The sequence below is a fragment of the Phoenix dactylifera genome, chromosome 15 (genome assembly GCF_051530095.1).
Source record: "Phoenix dactylifera cultivar Ajwa chromosome 15, Ajwa_hap1_PhDact_Kaust_v1.1, whole genome shotgun sequence".
Lineage (NCBI taxonomy): Eukaryota > Viridiplantae > Streptophyta > Magnoliopsida > Arecales > Arecaceae > Phoenix > Phoenix dactylifera.
In genome coordinates, this window is record NC_143204.1 from 17,440,643 (window position 1) to 17,462,947 (window position 22,305).

A 22,305-nucleotide genomic window follows, 5' to 3' on the forward strand; every position below is an offset into this window, starting at 1 on the left:
ATTAGGTTGAAAATCCTGCAGAATTTGTAACGATTTTTTTTATCTTACGGCAGCCCATATATTAGGATTTAGGCAGATCATTAGAAAATACAAGTTAAATGGGCCAATAAGCTCCATTTCTACAAGATTTTCAACTTAATCGCGTAGAGAAATTCAGACAGGCCAAAATTACAGTAGGATTGGGCTCAATTTTCTATGAAAATTGGGTCATTTAGCTTGCTTAACTCTTTTTGTTAAAGATCCATCATCGTCTTGGCTTAAATCTCATCCATGAGCTATAGAACTGCAGAATAAAAAAAAAAAACGCTATGAAGAATTTTTTTTTTTCTTTGACAGGATTTAAGCTAGAGATTGATTAAGTTGATATAGGCCTTATTTAAATAAACTGTGTAATCCAATGAGAAATTCAACCCAACCCTGCTCAATTTTCTAAGAAAGGGATAGCAATTTCGGTAAATAGAAAGGAGCGCGCTTCCCCTGCAATTTTGGCTACAGGAAGTTTGTTTTTTTTTTTTTTGGCCGTAGGAAGTTTTATTATAAGAAATTTCTTTAATGATGATAAATGGCCTGGCCATGTGACTCGAGCCCTCATTCAATAGAACGGGAGGGTGTGTTTTAAATAGATAAAAAATATTAACTAAATTTTCTTCAGACTAGTCAAAATTTGCCACCTATTCAAAGATTTTTTTGGAAAAGTGAAAGAGACGATCTAGGATTTAAATATAAAATCTCTGGTTGCCGAGGTGAGAGAAATATTAAGTATCCAAAGTATACCAATTTGAGTACTTTAGTGCAGACTAGCTCTTTTCCTTCTCCGATCCGATTCAGCCCTCTGAGCTCTCCTTCCTCAGAGGAGAAAGAGCTTCTCCTTGTTTTTCGGCATCAACCGTCTCAGGTATAAAGACAATCTCCTATACAAAATTTAACCTTTTTAATCTTTGCCAATGGAGGAGTATTTACACATTGTTAAGAGGAAATTCTTTCGTTATGGTCAAAAAAAGAAATTAAAAGCAATCTTGGCTTGTTACATTACTCATCATATTTGGTTGGCAAGAAATGAACATATTTTTCAAGATGCAAAATAGAGTGCTAGATTAGTTCTTTTAAAAGCTTTTGCTCATACCGAGAAATTTCTTCAAATTGTTGTTGAGGGATTTTTGATAGTAGGAGCAATCTGTGGCTCTCTTTTGGTAGCTTCTATGTCTTCCCAAATAATATATTTTCACTTGGGAGCCACCATCCCTTGCTTCCTCAAGATCAATTTTGATGGCAGTACACTGGTGAGAAATGATTTGGGTGGAGCAGGGTTTATTATTCAAAGTGACGTGTTTTGCTAATGGTGTTACGATTTTTGATACTATAGTCCTGATGGCAAAGTTGCGGGCAATATGAGAGAGACTAAGTTATATTGTATATATAATATGAGCTTCATACATTTATCTAGAAGGTGATTCTCTAGCAGCTATCAGATGGCCTTCGAATTTGCCTAACTTTGAGGATAGGCTACACCCTCTTCTATAAGATTGTTAGAGATTATGATCACTACTATTTTTTAAGGTCTTGCACGCTTATAGAGAAGCGGATAGTATTGCCGATTGGATGACATTGTATATTGCGAATCATTCGGGATATACTCTTTAGGCATTCTTAGCCAAATTTTCTATTCAGATTTGTAATATTTTATTTTCTAATTTTCATAAATCTATTATTTAAAGTAATTTAATAATTAGAATGCAAAAAAAAAAAAAATGGTACCCCAATGATACCAATTTTCTATATAACATAAAAGGTCCACAGCCTACAAAAAGCTCGTCATATTGCATGAGCACATGAATTAGTATGATTTGCAGGAGTTGGTTATAGTTGGCTGTATCGTGAATTGCTGCTACTGTGCTATGCGGATCCAGAGTACTTTTCAGTGACTAATTGGCGCCACTAGAAAATATAAGTTTTTAGAAAAATTTCAACCAGTGGATCAAAAGTATCGCCAAATATGCAATGTAACAAGCGTCAAAGGCATCATCGTCGATTAGAAACAAAAGAAAAAAGATATTTCTACAAATAGCAAAAAAGAGAGAGGAAAGAATGGACTCATGCAAATCACAAAATCATATTTTTGCATAATACACTCTCTCCTAAGTTTTCTTTTTTTTTTTTTCCAGAAAAGGTTATCAAAACTAGACTTGTGGAAACTGCATTGAGAATAATATGGTTTTTCTTTCAATAATAGCTACCAGTATTCATCTGTGCTTCATTCCTTGTTCAACTCCTTAATTTTACATAAGTGTGAGGACCAACATAGGGTGTATTTAGTCCGCATATTGGTTAATTTTACATAAGTGTGAGGACCAACATAGGGTGTATTTAGTCCGCATATTGGTTATGCATTGAGTAGATATTGGATACATATATAACTATATAGGGCTAAAGAACCCAAATATTATTTCTAGCTAGATTTTTTAAATAAAATCCTAGATTGTCCATAGTCCATATGGATTTGGGTACACTGTAACACGGGCCCTTTTGATGTTAACCACAGGCTGACTAGCTATGCACTGAGTAAATCTTGGGTACATATTGGGATAAGAAAACCAAATAATATTTTCTGGTTAGTTTTTTTTGGGTGAAATCCTAGATTGTTACATTAAGTATTTGAAAAGATAGTAGATAGTTGGCATGAGAGTCTCATCTGCTACTTTAGTGCTTGTTGATTATCATATTAATATAGAGTTGCTAAAAATTACTAATAAGAAAAAAAGGAAGTAGTGAGACTGCATTACTTTCGAAATGCGTGGACGTCGATTAAATCAGGAAACCGTATGCCCCACGCCCGGATGGCTCTGTGTGGATATGCTTTCTTTCCATCAGACTGAGATGGTGTTGGGGTGACGTACTCACACGTGGATGGCCGAGTAGGATTTTTCACGGGTTGGGGAGGGCATGCAAAAACTTGCGATCCGCATCGAACATTCCTTGGTGGAAGGAGGGCCCAGTGGGGGTTGCTACGCGGGTGGGGTTCTGCCCCTCCCCCTCCTATTTATCACCCAAAAAAAAAGCTTTTTTTATATAATTAATTATTTTTAATAATCGTTATATTATTTGCGGTGCCTGTTTTTAAGACTCACGCAGCCACGCGGCCCACGCTGGATGCACATAAAAAGTATGCGTACGAGACCCATCTACAGATCCGCGCTCCACTCTTATGATCTCTCCTCTTGGACCTGATCCTCGAATGGTCCAATAACCGTCAGATCTAGCATTACTTATTTATCAGGGGTTCCGACAATGTTTGTCATTATGGCGACATCGAAGCAACATCTTAGGCACCATTCTTAACTGGATAAGCCTTGCTGACCCATCCGCCCGTCACCTCTCCCAGAATTTCCACGACGATACCCACATGATTCACTCCACGTGTCCCATTCAAACATCCGATCTGCCCTCGCTGAAAAAGATATCCACTCGCGTTGCACCGACAGCGGAGCACCCCAATCCCCTTCTCCCCATTTCTTTCTCGCCTCATCCTCGCTCCGCCTTGTGCCGGTATACCGGTATACCCTCTTGCCCCGCCGTCTTCCCGCCGTACATTATTATGTCACTTCGGAAACGGAAGCGTGTTGGGAGCAGCGGACGCCTCTCCTCCTCCGACGGAACCCTAACGGAAGAGTCCTCCCCCTCCCAGCCGTCGCCCCCCCTCCACCCCGCCTCCAGCCTTGGCGGCTTCAACGACCCGGCCACCGCCGACGTCCTCCTCCTCCTCCAGCCGGACGACCCCGATTCCTTCCAGTCGCTCGAGCTCCACCTCCACTCCGCCGCGCTCCGCCGCTCCCGCTACTTCTCCGCCCTCCTCTCCGACCGATGGCACCACCCCGACCCCGGCGGAGACGGGATCCGGCAGCTTTTCCTCAAGATCTCCCCTGCCGGCGACCTACGCTGCCCCCCATTCGACGCCTACGTCGCCGTCCTCCGCCTCCTTCACACCCTCGACTTCGCCGGCGCGATCCGCTCGGTAGCCGACGCCCTGGAGATGCTTCCGGTGGCGCTGGAGCTCCTCTTCGATGACTGTGTCCGGGCCTGTGTCCGGTTCCTCGAGGCCGTGCCGTGGACCGAGGAGGAGGAGGAGGGGATCCTCAGCGTGATCCCCTTCCTTCGCGAAGAAGAATCCCGAGATCTCCTTGCTAGGGTTTCTCCGAAGGCGGCCGCCGGAGACTGGAATTGCACGTCGGAGGGGATGCTCTGCGGCTTGATCCATTCGGCGATCCATGGCCATCCGAACGTGGCCACCGTGAAGGCCTTCGTGGCGAAGCTACTGAGAGATTACTCCTCTCGGGATTCGGTGCGGAGGGTGCTGGACCAAGCCTTCTTGTTGGGCTTGGACACGGTGAAGGAGTTGCTAGGGAAGTATGCGAGGCCGGATTTCAGGATGGCAGGGGATAACGATGAGAGGGAGGCGATTCAGAGGCTTAATCTGCACGCGACCATGGTGAATGTGAAGCACCTGCATTGGCTGGTGGAGAGGATGATCGAGCTGAGGGTGGCTGACACAGCGGTGAAAGAGTGGAGTGAGCAGACTGCGCTTGCTGCTGACTTGCAGAAGACTTTCAGGGATGATGCATGGAAGAACATAGCTCCGGGACTGCCGACGCTCGTTGCAAGGTGCACTTGCCGGCTTGCCAATTCAGTTGCTTCTGGGTCTACTTTGGCTCCTCGGCAGGTTTGATCTTGGAAATCCTTGTGACATTACTTTATGCTTTTATTTTGAAGAAAGATTAATAATGCAAAACAAGTCCAGTAGCATAGGAGAGATGAAATTAGATATGGGAACTATCAACCAAGGTTGGGAATGAATTTGATAGAGACAATAGTATAGAGTTGGAAAAGAGATGGGCGGGACTATAGAGGCTTGAATGAATGAAGTGAAATGTAAATCTGAAGAAACTTTTTATTTTGGGGACTTAGCTTTAGATAAGGACTGATGCTAGGAGCAATCAATATAACCTACCAACCCCAAGCAGATAGGGAAGGTTTCTTGCTTATATCAATGTGAAAGAGAAAGAGTTAATATTTTTTTGTGTGTAAAAATTGATATTCTTGCTGTTTGGACGTGAATTATGCAATTCCAGTCATTTTATTTTGCCCCTTTATTTTGAGAAGATTGGTCATCATCAACTTATTTTTTACCATGGGTTTCTGCACTGTTTATTGAATTGTTGAATAGAGGGCTAAGCTACTTTTACTATATCATGGTATCATAATTTAACAAATAAAATTATCAATAAGAAATAAACATGTTATAGTACTTGGGAATATACTGAATTTACTGTTCCTTCTCTCGGGTATTCTTGTGACTATTTGGAGATAATGGTATATAAAACTTAATGTAAGATATTAGTGCACCATCAAATGCATTCGTCCTATTGACTGGGTAAAATCCCTGCTAATTATACTATAAGATAGTTATCTTCCAACACAATGACAGGAGCCAACATGAATTCTAAAAGCTGCTCTAACAATATATGGAAAAGGGACATGGTAATAGCAGAGGCTAGGATTAATCTTTTAATAAAGCTTTCTTTAACATTGTTCTTGCTGTAGCTTAAAAACATTTTATGTTAAATGGTGAGACGAGGTCACCAAATGGGTAGTAAATGAAAGGAACTATGAGATTCTTGTTTTATAATGTGGTTCTGTAAAGTTAACAACACAGAGGAAAGACAAAATGTTGTTCAGCAATCCCCAGTTTTGGGGGCTGGGGGCAGTCAATTGAGAGCCCTACTTAAGACTTTTTCTTAATGGGGGACGAAAAGAGAGGGGCTGTAAGGGTAAAGAAAACTGCAATTAAAAGGATAAACCTTTCCTTTTTTAACTCAAAAGTGAAATGCTGTTGACTAAAATTGCACAGTTGGAGCTTTGTGGAGCTTTGTTCTTAAAACCAACACTAATCCTTGTGACTTCATTGGCTCTCATACAATTACACTAAAGTTACTTAGAAATTAGTCTTATTTAAACACAATCATCTAGAGCCCTACTTTCCTAATCATAAGTGTGATCTCAGATGACTTGGGATTATGCAAGTCAAAAACTTCATTTGTTTATTACTTGCTACGAGTTAACCAGCCAGGATAGGTTGCTTTTATTTATCTTCTTCCTTATTGTCTTTTTTAACAAGCTGTAAGTTGAGTAGTGCTTCTAATTTATGTCTACCGAGAGTTTTTTGTTTTCAAAGTAAAGGGCTAATGCATTGCTTCTTAGTTACAAAAGGTGCTCCCCATCATGTGGATGATGTTGATAAATCCATAGAAAAGTTATTTTTTCTCAAAGACCTCAGTAGAGGCTTACAAAAATGTCCAATAGAAATTTTACAGACACCCTAAAGACAAGCTAAATCTAGACCGACTGCCAACTATAGTACTCTTCTGGCACTGATCTTAGTGTATTTAGTGGGAAAACTGTAGATCTACTAAGAAATTCTGTGTCACACAACAAGATGATCTAGTTACCATTTTCCCATCTTGGCTGTGGATAATTCACCATGACGTTGTTGGTTTGATACAATTTAGGGGCCTATATTGATTTTTTTCCCCAGCAGGTAGCAAATTTGATGATGCTGACCCATGAACAATAACAAGTTTGCTAGTGTAGAACTTTTAGATTTTAGATCTTGGATGTTTTAATTTATCGACAAATATCTTACAGTTTCATCACATGCACATGTCCTTTCTAACTTCAACATCTTTTATTTGAACCAAAGTAAGTTTGAGCAGTTGCATTTGTTGCATCCTCCATGTCATCTTTGAAAAAGTATCTTGAGCATCTTGGTGAAGTTTCCATCTTCCATTGGACTAAAACACTCTGAATTTCATACCAAGAGTTCTAATTTTCCGCAAAAGCTTAAACCACATGACTGACCTTCCATCATTTTCCTTTATTGGTGTTTGTGATGCCATCTTGAAAATTTTTGCAATGTCTTCGTGCTGCTGAGTATTTTGTTTTCTTGTTCACTCCCCTTGCACAATATTGACAAATTTCCTTCAAGTGCCAGTGAAGTCTAACCTTTTCACACACTTGAAGCACTTGATCTTTTTTAGCAAAGAGGTTTCAATGTTTTACTCTTCCTCATTGACACCCAAGGATATTACTAGAATTGCTTCAATATGATTCAGATTGCTTTGACTGATGTCAGCTAACCAGGATTTGCTGTCCAATTCCAAACATCTCATGATCATAGGTTTCCTTTGGCTGTCTGCATCTTCATCTCTTTTTATTTTGGTTTTCAAGTGATGTTTGTCTCTATGTATGGTGGAAAGCTGCTTCCTCCAATCATTGAAATTTGTCCAACTGTGGGCCTCCTGTTGTAAGTTCTCCTCATCTGTCTTGCATCTTTCTTTAAGTGGGAGCTCTTACTAGTCTGCAGGGCCAATATGGTCTTAGTGAAATAATCTAGGGACCCAAATTTGCAAGCATACATGTCTAGAACCTAGTTCAATTTGTTTGTGTCTATTTATATGGTTTGTGCTTTTTCTTCCAAAGAATGTACTTTCTTGTATAGTGCTTGATATAGCCTCTCTTTTTTAAAATTATGATGCTGATCACCATGCATGCATGTGATTGATTCCCTATGTTTTGAAAATCCATATTATCATATTAAGAGAAGATTTGATTGAATCAGAAAGTGGACTGAATGCTTTTTTTTTTTTGATCCTGATTGAATAATTAACTGATCACTTAATAGAAAGTCATGAAGCATATTAAAATTTTAATAATATGAGAGTTCTAGCCATTAATTTTCAAGCTTATACTGAATATGTTATGTTCAGATCCATTAGTATTTTAATATGTGCTTTTTCTGCTAGTCTCCTGGCGGTATACAGCATAGACATTTTTATCATCTAACACATAGCACTTATTTTTTGTTGCATAAACAAATTACTTTAAATTTCCTCTTTTGGTTTGGTGGGGGTGCCCTATTTTAGCTGCCACTGTGACCAAATGCCAAATGATATGGCATGCTTTGATGGTTGCACCATTAGCTAACCCATACCGTACTGAGGTTAAGTTGTGAAGCTTTGTCAGTGAAGGTTATAAGTGTTCTCTTCCATGTCTGAGTAGTGAAGTAGCCCAGCACTTACAGTTGATGCTCTAGAAGTGATATTAATTAAAGAATTGTTGTCCACCTGGAATTTTTAAGTCCAAGCTTGATAGTGGCGTTTAATTTGTTTGGAGTGCATGTATGGGTATCTATATGCATATATGGACATTTATTTATATCTAATGATATTCATCACATAATGGCACATTCATGTAACCATAATTACATATAATAACTTTCTTATTTATGTAGTTCGATACCGACTTATATTTGACCATTTTTTTGATGGCTAAATCATGCTAAGCTTTCCAAATTTATTCCTTCAGCTTCCATCTAGGTAACTTGAGGATTATTTTTGGTTCTTTTTTAGGAAACATGCCCCTTTCCTTGCAACTTTACTACATACTTGTATTCTATCTGCTTATGACTTTGCAATTACTACTTTGTACTTCAACCTATGGATGGTGCCCAAAAGATTCATTTATTATTCTATTGAACTATACTTAATTGAGTAATAACAAGACTTCCTCAATTATGTGGTCTTCATTGTGCTCATCTTGTACACAGATGAGGGACTGCTGCTCATAGTCAGCTTATGACAATTGCACAACCTGATAGATTTTGTCTTCAGGAAGCTATGGAAAAGAGAGAGACTAGTGATCAATGTTTATGGCAGGCATCATGTGTGTTATAAACTATACAAGTAATATTATAATGCACTTTGATGCTGGGCTATTATATGTGAATATTTGTAACGCAAGCTTGCATGGTGCCACACATGTCTGTTTGTTCGTGCATGTTTGCATGTAAATAAGTTTGTATATGATCTCTTTGTATAGTAATGTTGCTTATTTGCTGGTCGATTCAAGCTCAAGTCATGTACTTATAGTTCCATTTCCTCTCTGGTTTCCACAATTCTTTGGATGACGTGATGCTATTATGTTTGTAGAGTTTCTTTGTAGGCACTTTTTTGGGTATAGTACGAGTCTAGTAGGCAAGCATTCATGTGTAACCATATCTATTCCTTGTTTAAGTATGTTATCATTGAATAGAAAATCCTGGTATGCTAACCATTAAGTTTCTTAGTGTTAACTCAATGTCTGTCCTTTATGTTACTTGAAAATTTTAAATTGTTAATGCTTGTCCAGTAATTATCAAATCTTTTCACATACTTTTATGGTATTTCATTGACAGCCTGATGCCACTTGTTCAACAATTTTCATATTCAAGCTTGGGAGAGGCATTAAGGAATTACTGATTAAGAACTAATTAGTATCATTTATGTCATGGAGATGCCCTTTAGCTTAAATTAGAAAAAAATTTGGATTATAAGTTTTCTGGTTTTAAAATTTTAATTGCTGACTTACCACCAGCTAAGCTATGCTTGAGCTGACAATTTTACATCATTAGCAGTATAAGGTTCTTAGTATTAGCGTTTCATATTCTCAGGTGAGGATGAAGTTTGTGAAAAACTGGCTTCCAGTGTTGAATGTCTGCAGGGATGTAGCTTCGCCGATGCCAACTGGTCATAAATCAGTTTTCCAGGAACTGGAAGAGACATTTCTGAGGATTATATCAACACTGCCCATGTCATATGCTCAAGAATTGCTGCAGCAGTGCCTCAGTTTCTCGACTCGCAATGTTGATGATTGCCCCCACCTGACCTCAGCATTCCAGACCTGGTTCAGGCGTGCAAACAGGCCGCCACATGATCGCATTGCTAGTTGAACTACTTGACCATTAATACATAGCTCTGAAAAAGATCGGTTCAAGTTGATATGCCTGTCTGGGTGGGCTGATGTTATCTTTAGCTGCCCCAACCGAAAACTTGTGCATATTGTATCATCCTACTTGCTCCCTTTATGTTGATCAAGATGCATATCGATCAATCTTTACCTGTCAAATATTTGTACATGGCCCTCCTCTGCGAGACTCAAAACTGATATGGATAGTTCTGTTTGTTTGTGAATGAGTACTTGTATAGAACTATGCCAAGGTAATGCATATTCGAGATAATGGAACTGTACATAGTGTGGCAATTCAGCGAACTACGTAAAACTAGATCTGAATGCTTCAATGCCATTCATCTCTATGTATTCTGCTTGCAGTGCATATAAGATTTTGTTCTCAAGTAGAAAGTTATTAACTCCATTTCCAATTGCCTGTAGCTTGAGAAATCTATATCTTGCACCCTTATTTGCCTTGGAGTTCTGCATTCCAAATCCGAAACCATCGTTCTGTCTTGAATCCTCGTGGACAGAGATGCTGCCGTTCCCCTTTTTCTTTGCTAGCTTTTATTCAGATGAAACAGAGAAGACATGCTTAAAGAACCTGTATTAACAACTTAAGCATCTATATTATGAAGACTAACATGGTATCGATTCCATCCCTTTGATCTAATCTTCTGCCCTGCCGATTCGAGATTGTTTTCCCAGCAGTGAGCCGCAGAATCGTTTGATGAAATTCTCTCGCATTTCTGGGAGTTTTTGAGTTCAGTGAGGCATCAGTTCCATCCATCCAAGCATGCCCTCCCAATGCTTTGGTTCTCTCAGCAGTCGCTATTTTTGGGTCGAACCGGCTTCAAATTAATGGGCTGAAATGAACCAATATTGCCTTCCTAAGTAGTAGGACATTTAACATAATGCCAAGCATAAAACCAGACACATCCACGGCAACCAGCAGGTGCAACAACAAATAATAACACAGAGCCTATTTCAAACGGTCTTTCTCCCTTGTTAGATTATCTCCTCAACAAATCAAACAAATCAGAGAAATTCTACGTACAATTGACGATCCTACATAGCCGACAAACTTTTTGTCCAATCCTCTATGCAGGGCACCATCTTTTCTCGAGAAGAGCCGTCTCGGAACTCTCCAAAGTCCGAACTCTGTCTGGCCTTGTGCTGCCATGGGGGCCCGTCGAAGGCTCTGACTGCGACTGCCCGTGATCGCCGCGCATTCCGATGACACTGACTCGAGCGCGACCCGAGAGCTCGATGACCCGGGCTATTAGTTTTTCTGAGGCAGGGCTCCCTCCGCTGCAGTCTGGAGCTTTGCTCGGCTCCTCACATTGGTTCTCCAAAATTAGAACTTCTTGGAGGACTTTTCAAAAGGAATAAAGTTATCCCATATTTGTTGGATATAGGAGGCTCATATCACCACAAAAGTTGTCGCAGAACTCGGTGCCCCATAAATGGGTCCAACTAGCATTGTCTCAAGCGGTAAAGCTACATGGGCTCTCCATGAACTTTCACCAGAAACATGGTGCCCGTTAGTTTGTTCCAAGAATGCACGAATTACCGTGCGGCGACGTGGGTTCAATAACTTTATGCTAGGCATTCATGGATGATATTAGGTCTTGGATAGCTAAAATTAAATTAAGGAGCTCTTGGGTTCTTTCAGTTCAACTACTTGTTGAAAAACATACATGACTCATTTGGATGGCGGGAGGCGAAGAAGAAAAAGAATAGTTGATGGAAAAATAAAGGAATGTCTAATATTTAGTTGTAAATTTCAAAAAAAAAGAAAAGGGAAGTAGTTTTTCTACGAGAATTATTTTTTTCTATTTTGTGGAAAAGAAAACCTTTACAGGATATAGAAAGGTCAAATTCTCACCGGCTGAGAATTGGGGTAATTTTTTTTTCAAAATATGCTACATTTTTTAGGAAATTTCAGGTAACTGGTTGTCCCACCATAATACTTGTTTGGCAGAGATGAGAAGTCCTCCTTGGCCAATAACAAACTTGGTTCTCTGTAACATGAAAAAACCCAACGAGGAGAACTAGCTCTTTCAAGCAGAAGGTGGATCAAGCAGACCCCAAATCTAATAGCTTCATATCCTTTAGAATTATGTTTGGTACTCCACTAATGAACATCGACGAAAGTGTTGGCGAGAAAAGGAGCAGTAGAGGTGTGGGATTTGTTATTAGAGAATATGACGCCAGATTGGTGGCAGCCAAAGATCGGCGGATCTTTGACACGTCTGTTGTCAGTACCGTGCTCAAAACTGCATGGAAGGGCATCACCTATGCGATACTTATATTGGATGCGGATCATATTTTTTTCGAGGGAGACTCGGCTACGGTGATCAAGTGGGTTCAGGGTCGGAGATGCGCTGCCGGCGGAAAGCCGCTGCTCCACAATATCTTCAAACTCCTAGAAGAGTGTGGCTTTCATCAGGCTACATATATTTACAGAAAGACAAATGGTGTTGCTGACTTGGTTGCCTCCTTTGCGTCTTATCACTTCGAAGACATCGAGGGGACACGAAAGAGGTTATTGGTTCACGTGAGGCTTTCGGTTATATTTTCTTTATTACAGTTAAAGGTAAATTGGAAAATTCCACTTCTTTAGATTTAGGTCAGATTATGTCTTTCGGAATTAAGTACATTGATTTTTGGAGATCAAAATGCTCGTAATATTAGAGATGGCAATTGGGTTGGATCAGAATGTACATGGGTTTAAGTCATATATCTGCCAACTTGAATATGGCATATTTATCGAAGAGATAAAAGATTCAGGCCTGTACAACCTTTTTTTTATTAAACAAATTATGAAACCCTCTTATGAAAATAATTGATTTAATAAACAGGTCAAATTAAGTTAAACAGATTTTAAATGAATTAAATGGGTCATAAAGGGGATGAAAAAGTTAAATAAGTCTTAAATATGCCGGATTGTAACCTAACCAACTATTAAACAGATCAAATTCAATCCAATGGGTTAAATAGATCTAGATTTTAAATTTTAATCTAGCCCAATTTTATAAACGGGTCCGAATGGGTCAACACGTTTATGACTTAGAACTGTTTATGCAAAATGTAAACTCGCAAAAATCATGTTAGTTATAGATCAGGTTAGCAAATCGAGTCATAAATTGCCTTATGTATTAGATATCAAGATTGATTCAAATAGAAGAGAGGGGAAGGGTGAGAAAGAACCTCTCACATCTTGCTTCGCTCTCTCCATCTATCATCGCTGCACCTATTCATGGGCTAGGGGCTTGCTTAGACTACTCAAGCCTACAACCCTTCGAGCGTGCCTGGGCCAAGGTTTTAGGCCCAACGAGATGGACCGAGCCTAGGTTTGGATTTTGCGGATCAAATCCTAAATTACCACCCCTATTAGATATAGAGATTGCTTTCCGCATAAAAAAAGAAAGAGGGTTGGGGGGGGGGGGGGGGGGTGGCGAGAGAGAAAACCATTCTTGTCTCGCTTCTCTACCACCATATTAGATCAAGTTATGGGCTGAAAATTTTGAGTCAACCCCTAAACTGAGAGAGTTGACTCCGCAAGTACCACAGACGAAAGATAAAGCGCAAAAGAAACATAAGCAATCTCGAGCCAACTTCTGAAGATCATGAATTGACACTTGAAAATCTCGAGTCAACCCTAGAAAATGGCGTCTGACAACTATAACGGCTAGTTTTTCTATGAGTCTAAACGGTTGTTTTTATCTTACAACGGCTATATTAACTATCTATCGACTAAAAAAGTATTCCAACCTTCTCTAACCTTCTCAGCTTTATATATGATTTAAAGAATGAGGTTAGCAGTAAAATTAGAGCATTAAACTCGAATAGTACAATGAGTATAGATCTTGAAAATGAAATTGTCAAAGCATTTTGGATGATCAGAGATTGATTTAAGAAATCTAAGTTCTTGCCAATGCGATTGAAGTTGCAAGGTAGATGAAATGAAGCAATGTGTAACATGTTGCTCCATCCTATTCCTAAATGGTAGGATTAATTGTTGGTGATTTAGGTCGGGCTGATAGACACCATGATATTAGTGTTGAGCATAAAATAAAGGTATTGAAACAAATTAGTAACCTACACCCTAGCTTTTATGGCTATGCAATATCTAATTTTATTTTCACTTGATGAAGATGGTCTTAGAATTGATATCCAATATATATATATATAAACTTTCAGAAGCATCCTCTTATCAAACACTACGTTACCATGAGAGAATTTTATGGCTATAGATTCCAACAATGGTGTATGAAGGTAAAGCGTTGATAAGAGGAGGACATTTATCTCAGCAATATATTGTGGATGATTTTTCATGCATTGAAGGAGAAAGGCTTAATTATGTTAGAAGAAATCAAAAAGATCCTAGATTTGAAATTTACAAAGATATCGAAGATGCTATTGTAAGAGGTGGTGTAGATGGCAATGCAACTGGCAAAAGAATTATATTGCTATCAAGTTTTAATGGAAGTCCCCGCTATATGATTCAAAATTATCATGATGCCATGGATGTTTACAGATGGATGGGCATCCCAATTTAATTATCACATTTACCTGTAATGCTCAATGGCTTGAAATTTAATCTACACTAAAATTTATACTAGGTCAAAGAGCTGAAGATAGACTCGACATTGTTAGCAGAGTTTTTAAAATGAAGCTCAAAGAAATAATATTGGATATCATGAAAAGAAGACATTTTGAGAGAATTGCTGCAGGTATAAATTTTCATTTTTTAATATTTATATTGTACATACTGAGGATGATAGTGTTATTTTGATGATTAACAAGTAATTATCTAGAGCATGCTATAAGTTAAATTGATACTTCATTTATAAGTTCATTACTCTCAGTACATTTGTTTAATTGAAAATATATATATGGTCTTGATAGGTGCATGAAAATGTACCTTTTAACACTACCACTTTAGGCTAAATTGTTAAGACTTAAGCATGATTTGGATATTTTTATGATATTTTTCTAATCTGAACTTTACTTCACAAAGTGTCCAAGTCTTAATTGATTTTGGTGATTTTATTGTAGGAATGGAGTTAAGAAGATTGAATATCCCATTGCAGTCTGAATGAAATGAAACTTAGTGGAGATGAAGTAGACATGTTGAGGTTTCATATGCATCAAGAATCAGGTCAATTGGAGCTCCAGAGAGAAAGTTATGAAGTTGCAAAATTAGGTTTCCCTAAACCGCCAGCCTGGGCCCTGACAGATCAGACCTTTGTGTAGTATTTTGATGATTTCGGGAGCTACAGAAGTCCAATTGAGATGATTCAAATTTTGTTGGAAACTAGACTTCCAGAGCTTTCAAATGACTATAAGAACATAAAATTTAAAGATCAGATGCGATCTGGAGAGTCTCCCGAACCTCATGCTGACGTTGGTGCTCGAGGGTAAAGTCGGAAAAACACATGCAAACGTGTCTAAGTCGTGTTTCCTAGGGTTTTTAGCCCCAAAATCATATATATACTTGGGGAGCACGCCGTTCTAAAAAAAAAAAAAGGCTGCATTACAAAGAAATCATCAAGAGGAGCCAAAAATTCATGGAGAGCTAATTCTTTGGTGAAGCTAGGGATGAACTCGCTTGGATGATGGTAGTTTCATTTATATTTGATCTATGTAATAGATTCTCATGTTGATACAATTTTTGTTTATCATTTCTCATCCATAGATCTTTCTTGTGTTGGAATAATCTTGAACCTATTCTTTTCATAGATTCAGCCATGTCTTTTTCTATAGAATTGTTGAGGCGCTTGATTATATCTAGATTTGATTGTTTATCCAGTTAGTGTGATTTTTTGCTGAAATATTGCCATTGGGTATATTTTTGTCTTTGAATCTGAGTCTAAAAGGATAACAATCCTTGGTTTTAAAAGAGGAGAATGATTTTCTAGAATTATCACTAAATATTTTGATTGTAATGCTATATCCTCCAATTAGAGAATCTGGTGCTATGATCTCTAATTGAGTTATCCAATGGATCAAATATGAATGGAATTACCTGATTCAAGTGAGGAATTCCCGATGCTTTGCTGCCATTAATTCTGGTCACATCTTTTCACTATTACAATCTAATTGTCAATTTACTTTTAAACATTCACATCACATTTTACTGCTTTGATATTTCTTTTTAGTTTTGTAGTTCCTTTTAGTGTTCCTACCTTCTCCCTGTGGAATCGACACCCCAATATATACTGCGATAGCCGCGTTATTCTTTGGGCGTAATCAAATTTTGGCGCCGTTGCCGTGGAGAACGGTACAAGAAGCGCTTCAAGGAATAGGTTTGCTGAATTAATTCGTCAAAGCGGTAACCTCGTTCCTTCTTCTTTTTTTTTTTTTTTCTCTTGCTTTTTGTCTTCAGTTTATTTCATTCATAGTTTTGATTTGATTGTGCAAAAAAAAATAAAATAAAATAAAATAAAAATAATATACATATATTTTGTGTTGCATGCGTAGGCATAGAGACGAGTTAGGTAGATTTGCAAGAAGACCGGAATTAGAACCTGACACTTTTCCTGTGAATTTGCCCGATACGCCATCTAATTCTAACACCATGAGCAATCACGAAGATCAGCCCATTAGGACTCTCCAGGACTATCTCCATCCTACACGCACAGCCACACCGTCATGCATTATGTTCCCACCCAATGTCCCACAATAGGATTTTAAACCAGGAATGATACAGTTACTTCCTACCTTTCATGGCTTAGAGAATGAAAATCCTTACGTGCACATTAGAGAGTTTGAGGAGGTAGTGGCGACTTTTCATAGTCAACCCGGTACAATAGATGCAGTTAGACTTAAGTTTTTTCCATTTTCTCTGAAAGATAGAGCGAAAAGTTGGTTGTATTCACTGAGACCGCGGTCAATAGGATCTTGGGATGAGATGACACAGGTTTTCTTTAACAAATACTTCCCCCACCATAAGACCAGTGGTTTGAAGAGACAGATTTCAACCTTTGCACAAAAGGATAGTGAGACTTTGTATCAGGTGTGGGAGAGGTTTAAAGATTTGTTGAACTTGTGTCCTCATCACGGCTATGAGAGTTGGCGTTTAGTTAGTTACTTTTATGAGGGACTTACACCTAGAGAGCGCCAATTTGTAGAGATGATGTGTAATGGTGAGTTCTTGCAGAAAGATCCGGATGAGGCCATAGAGTACCTGAATGATCTAGCTGAGAAAGCTCATACTTGGACAGGACCTAGTGCGACTGATAGTACTAGTAGGTCACGACCTACAGCTACTCTTTCTAGTGGAGGAATTTACCATCTTAGAGAGGAGGATAATCTCAAGGCCCGGATAGACATTCTGACTAGGGAGTTAGAGGCCTTAAAAACAAAGGATACAAAGGTTACACATACTGTTTCTCGTGTTGAGTCCCATGGACCCTGTTTTGTATGTGGTGGAGTGGATCACCTAGCTCAGGATTGTCCCACATTTGCTGAAATGAGGGGTGTGTATGAGGAACATTGTAATGCCCTAGGTATGTACAAGAAGCCTTTTACACCCTTTTCAGATACCTATAATCCAGGTTGGAGGAACCATCCTAACTTTAGTTGGAAATCTGACCCGCAACATCCTGCACAACCACAGCTACCTAGAGCTTATTCTACACCTCCATACCATGCCCCATCTTCTAGGAATCCTTTAGAGGACACACTACATGCTTCTATTGAGGCTCAGAATAAGACAAACCAGAAGTTTGAATCAATGATTACTCAGGTGGTTGAGGAAAATAAAGAGATTAGGAGTCAAGTGTCTAAGTTGATTAGTGCTTTAACCGTAAATGAGCGAGGAAAATTTCCATCGCAAGCTCAACCCAATCCCCAAGGTCAGCATATGGCACAAACTTCTAACCCTGATAGGCAAGATCTTAAGGAGGTTAATTCCATAACTACTCGAAGTGGTAAGGTTATAGAAAGGGTTCCCAAGCCTAAGGACACACAAGAGAAGTTGAGTAGTGATGTAGTTGATGTTCCAAGAGAGGAAGAGATAGTGAAGAGTCCAGTTAGAGTGCCCTTTCCTCAAGCTCTCAAGTCTACCTCAAGAGTTATGGACCATAGTAGCGAGATCCTAGAGAACCTAAGGCAAGTGAAAATTAATCTTCCTTTGTTACATGTGATAAAACAGGTTCCAACTTATGCAAAGGTCCTTAAAGATTTGTGCACCGTAAAAAGAAAACACCATGTTAAGAAAACAGCTTTTCTAACGGAACAAGTAAGTGCTTTGATTGAACAGAGAATCCCACCAAAATATAAGGACCCAGGATGCCCCACAATTTCTTGTATTATTGGGAATCATGAGTTTGCACAGGCCTTACTTGATTTGGGAGCTAGTGTCAATCTCATGCCTTATTCTGTTTACTTGCAATTGGGATTAGGAGAGATCAAACCCACCTCTGTGGTCTTACAGTTAGCTGATCGGTCAGTAAAGATACCAAGGGGGATAGTTGAGGATGTGTTAATTCAAGTTGATAAATTTTACTATCCTGTTGATTTCTTGGTTCTAGACACACACTCTGTTGTTATTTCTGAATCAAAAATCCCCATTATTTTAGGTAGACCTTTTCTTGCCACCGCTAATGCTCTTATTAATTGCAGGAATGGATTGATGAAGTTGTCCTTTGGGCATATGACCCTTGAGGTCAATATCTTCCACATAAGCAAACAGCCACAGGAGGACGATGAGTGTCACCAAACTTACCTGATAAACACACTTATGCAAGAGGAAGCCATCACAAAACATGAGCCCGATCCTCTTGAATATTTTCTTATTAATTCTGGGTTTGATAGCACATTTGACTCTAATGATGTTACTAATATTTGTGCTGTTTTTGATTCATCTCAGGATTATGGGACGAGGACATGGCAACCAAGATTTGAGGAGCTGCCCTTGATGCGAGAACAACCGAAGCCATCTACCATTGAAGCCCCAAAAGTCGAGTTAAAGCCACTGCCTAAGGGTTTAAAACATGCATTTCTTGGTCCAGGTGATACCTTTCCTGTAATAATTTCTTCTGACTTAAGTGCATCACAAGGTAAAAAATTACTTACAACTTTGAATGAGCATAAATCTGCACTTGGTTGGACCATGGCCGATATTAAAGGCATCAGCCCTTTAATTTGTTCTCATAGGATTCACTTGGAGGAGGGAGCTAACCCTCGTAGAGACCCCCAACGCAGGCTAAACCCTACCATGAAAGAAGTTGTGAAAAATGAAGTCTTAAAACTGTTAGATGCGGGTATTATTTATCCGATTGCCGATAGCAAGTGGGTTAGTCCTACGCAGGTAGTTCCTAAAAAGTCAGGTGTCACAGTAGTGAAGAATGATGTAGGAGAATTAGTCCCTACCAAAGCAGCAACCGGGTGGCGCATGTGCATTGATTATAAGAAGTTAAATGCTGCCACTCGCAAAGATCATTTTCCCCTTCCATTCATCGACCAAATCTTAGAGCGTGTAGCTGGTCATCCCTTTTATTGTTTTTTAGATGGTTATTCTGGTTATTATCAAATTGAAATTGCTTTAGAGGACCAAGATAAGACCACTTTTACATGTCCCTTTGGAACTTATGCATTTCGTCGTATGCCATTTGGTTTGTGTAATGCTCCAGCTACCTTTCAAAGGTGCATGATGAGTATTTTTAGTGATATGGTTGAGAATTGCATGGAGGTGTTTATGGATGACTTGACTGTTTTTGGTGACTCCTTTGATGAATGTTTGTTTAATTTAACAAGGGTTCTAGCTCGTTGCAAAGAAAAAGGCCTTGTATTGAATTGGGAGAAATGCCATTTTATGGTGCCTTCGGGTATTGTTTTGGGCCATATTGTTTCCTCTAGGGGAATAGAGGTTGATCAATCCAAAATTGAGTTGATCTCTAAGTTGCCCACACCTAAGACTGTGAAGGATGTTAGATCATTCCTTGGTCATGCTGGTTTCTATAGGAGGTTTATCCAGAATTTTTCTGCCATATCTAGACCATTGTGTAACCTTCTAGTTAGGGATACCCTATTTGAGTGGACACAAGAGTGCCAAGCGGCATTCCAAACGCTTATTGGGAAGCTCACTTCAGCTCCCATTATGCAGCCACCAGATTGGAGTTTACCTTTTGAAATTATGTGTGATGCAAGTGACTACGCAGTAGGGGCTGTCTTAGGTCAACGGAGAGAGGGAAAGCCCTTTGTCATTTATTATGCTAGTAGGACTTTAAATAGTGCTCAAATGAATTATTCTACTACTGAAAAAGAACTACTAGCTGTAGTATTTGCATTAGATAAATTCCGTGCTTATTTGATTGGCTCGCCTATTACAATTTTTACAGATCATGCAGCCCTTAAGTACCTTCTCGCAAAGAAGGATGCTAAGGCGCGATTAATTAGGTGGATCTTGCTTTTGCAGGAATTTAATCTAACCATCAAGGACAAGAAGGGTTTAGAGAATGGGGTGGCTGATCACCTCTCAAGGTTAATATTTGAGGATACTACAGATACACCACCGATCCGTGATGATTTTCCAGATGAACAATTATTTTCTATCACCTCCATGCCGTGGTTTGCACATATTGTCAATTATTTGGTAACAGGTGAGATGCCATCAGACTGGAATGCACAGGATAAGCAGAAGTTCTTAACAGAGGTACGTTCTTTTTATTGGGATGATCCACATCTTTTTAAGTACTGTCCTGACCAAATTATGAGGAGATGTGTCCCAGATGATGAGATAGCAAGTGTCTTAGAATTCTGTCATTCCCAAGCTTGTGGAGGCCATTTCTCTATGAAGAAAACCGCTGCAAAAATTTTGCAGTGTGGATTTTATTGGCCATCATTGTTTCGAGACACAAATGTTTATTGTCGTTCTTGTGAGAAATGTCAAAAATTAGGAGCTTTGTCCCGTCGTAATATGATGCCTTTGAATCCAATTTTAGTGATAGAAATTTTTGATTGCTGGGGTATAGATTTTATGGGACCGTTTCCTCCTTCTTTTGGTTATCTATATATTATTGTTGCAGTAGATTATGTGTCCAAATGGGTAGAGGCTGCAACTTGTAGGAACAATGACAATAAGACAGTAATTAAATTTCTAAAGGAAAATGTGTTGTCTCGTTTTGGTACACCACGTGTTATCATTAGTGACCGGGGTACACATTTTTGTAACCGTTCCTTTGAAGCATTGATGAGGAAGTATGGGGTGGTGCATAAGATTTCTACAGCTTACCATCCTCAAACAAGTGGGCAGGTAGAGCTTGCTAATAGAGAGATTAAGCGTATTTTAGAGAAAACGGTTAACCCCGACCGAAAGGATTGGTCATTGCGATTAACTGATGCACTTTGGGCATACCGTACAGCTTTCAAGACCCCCCTAGGCATGTCACCTTATAGGCTTGTTTTTGGTAAACCTTGCCACCTACCGGTAGAGCTAGAACATAGAGCCTATTGGGCTATTAAGAACTTTAACTTTGATTTACCTGAAGCCGGTGAGCTTAGGAAGTTCCAGATGACCGAGTTAGAAGAGTTGCGAAATGAAGCTTATGAAAATTCTAAAATTTACAAGGCTAAGATGAAGGCATTTCATGATAGAAATATTCTTAGAAAAACGTTTGCACCTAATCAACGAGTATACTTATATGATTCTAGGCTTCATAAACACCCTGGTAAATTACGATCTAGGTGGACTGGTCCTTTTGTGGTAAAGCATACATTTGAGAATGGAGCGGTAGAGATAGAAGATCCTAGAGATGGTCGGATGCTTAAGGTAAATGGCCAGAGACTCAAGCCGGTCCTTGAGAAAGAGGCTCCAGTAGAGGAAGATATTCTTCTCATGGACCCCGTCTACGAACAGTGATGCTATGCCCATGCAGGTACGTTTCTCTTTTTCCTTGTTTCTTTTTGTTTTTCTTTATTTTGTCTTTGTTTCAGTTTTTGTTTTTGCTTGTTTTGTTTTATTTTGTTTGGTTTCCTTAGTTTAATTTTCAGGTTTGCCAGCTTCCTGTTTTTACCATGGATTTGTGCTCCGCTAATCAGGTGACCTCTATCCTATTTTGTTTTCTATGCTTTTATTTCCATACGTTGAGGACAATGTCATGTTTTAGTTGGGGGAGGGCAGCCCATGTGTATATGTTTTTGCATGAATTTGCTTTAAAAAAAAAAAACAAATGATTACAGAGTATTTTTGCTGGAGTCAATTTTTCTATCTTAGTCACACTATTAAGACACCCTTTGAATTCTTTTTTTATGCACGCATCTAAGCCTTGTGGTTTGATGGATGTTCAATGCATACAATTAGAGAACTCTCAAACTTAAGTATTTACGCATTGGTGAGTATTAGAGAGAGAGAGAGTTCATCATGTTCAGAGACTTGTGGCATGCGTTCATTGATTTTTTTGAATTGGTTGCTCTATTGGGAATTTTTATTGCACAGTTTGTGGTATGTTGGTTGATTATACTTAGGAGATGATGAAG

At 39.0% G+C, this 22,305-nt stretch overlaps 1 protein-coding gene, 1 non-coding gene and 1 pseudogene across 2 annotated transcripts; 2 read left to right on the top strand and 1 right to left on the bottom strand.

The window, feature by feature from the left end:
- The first annotated feature begins 3,302 nt into the window (after positions 1–3,302).
- LOC103704297 (BTB/POZ domain-containing protein At1g63850-like) lies at positions 3,303–10,115 on the top strand. The gene is made up of 2 exons (XM_008787526.5): positions 3,303–4,714; positions 9,539–10,115. Exons 1-2 carry the CDS (start codon positions 3,401–3,403, stop codon positions 9,815–9,817), a joined length of 1,593 nt encoding a protein of 530 aa, XP_008785748.3. The 5' UTR covers positions 3,303–3,400; the 3' UTR covers positions 9,818–10,115.
- Positions 10,116–13,824: 3,709 nt separating this feature from the next.
- On the top strand, positions 13,825–14,589 carry LOC148699902 (uncharacterized; annotated as a pseudogene).
- A 2,193-nt stretch (positions 14,590–16,782) lies between these two features.
- LOC148703465 (small nucleolar RNA R71) lies at positions 16,783–16,890 on the bottom strand. The gene has a single exon (XR_015987769.1). It is a non-coding gene; the product is annotated as a small nucleolar RNA R71 (small nucleolar RNA).
- Between the last annotated feature and the right edge of the window lie 5,415 nt (positions 16,891–22,305).

Coding starts and splice junctions, on each gene's coding strand:
- LOC103704297 (XM_008787526.5), top strand. CDS start 3,401: ATGATTCACTCCACGTGTCCCATTCAAACATCCGATCTGCCCTCGCTG. Junction 4,715..9,538: donor CTACTTTGGCTCCTCGGCAG/GTTTGATCTTGG, acceptor TCATATTCTCAG/GTGAGGATGAAGTTTGTGAA.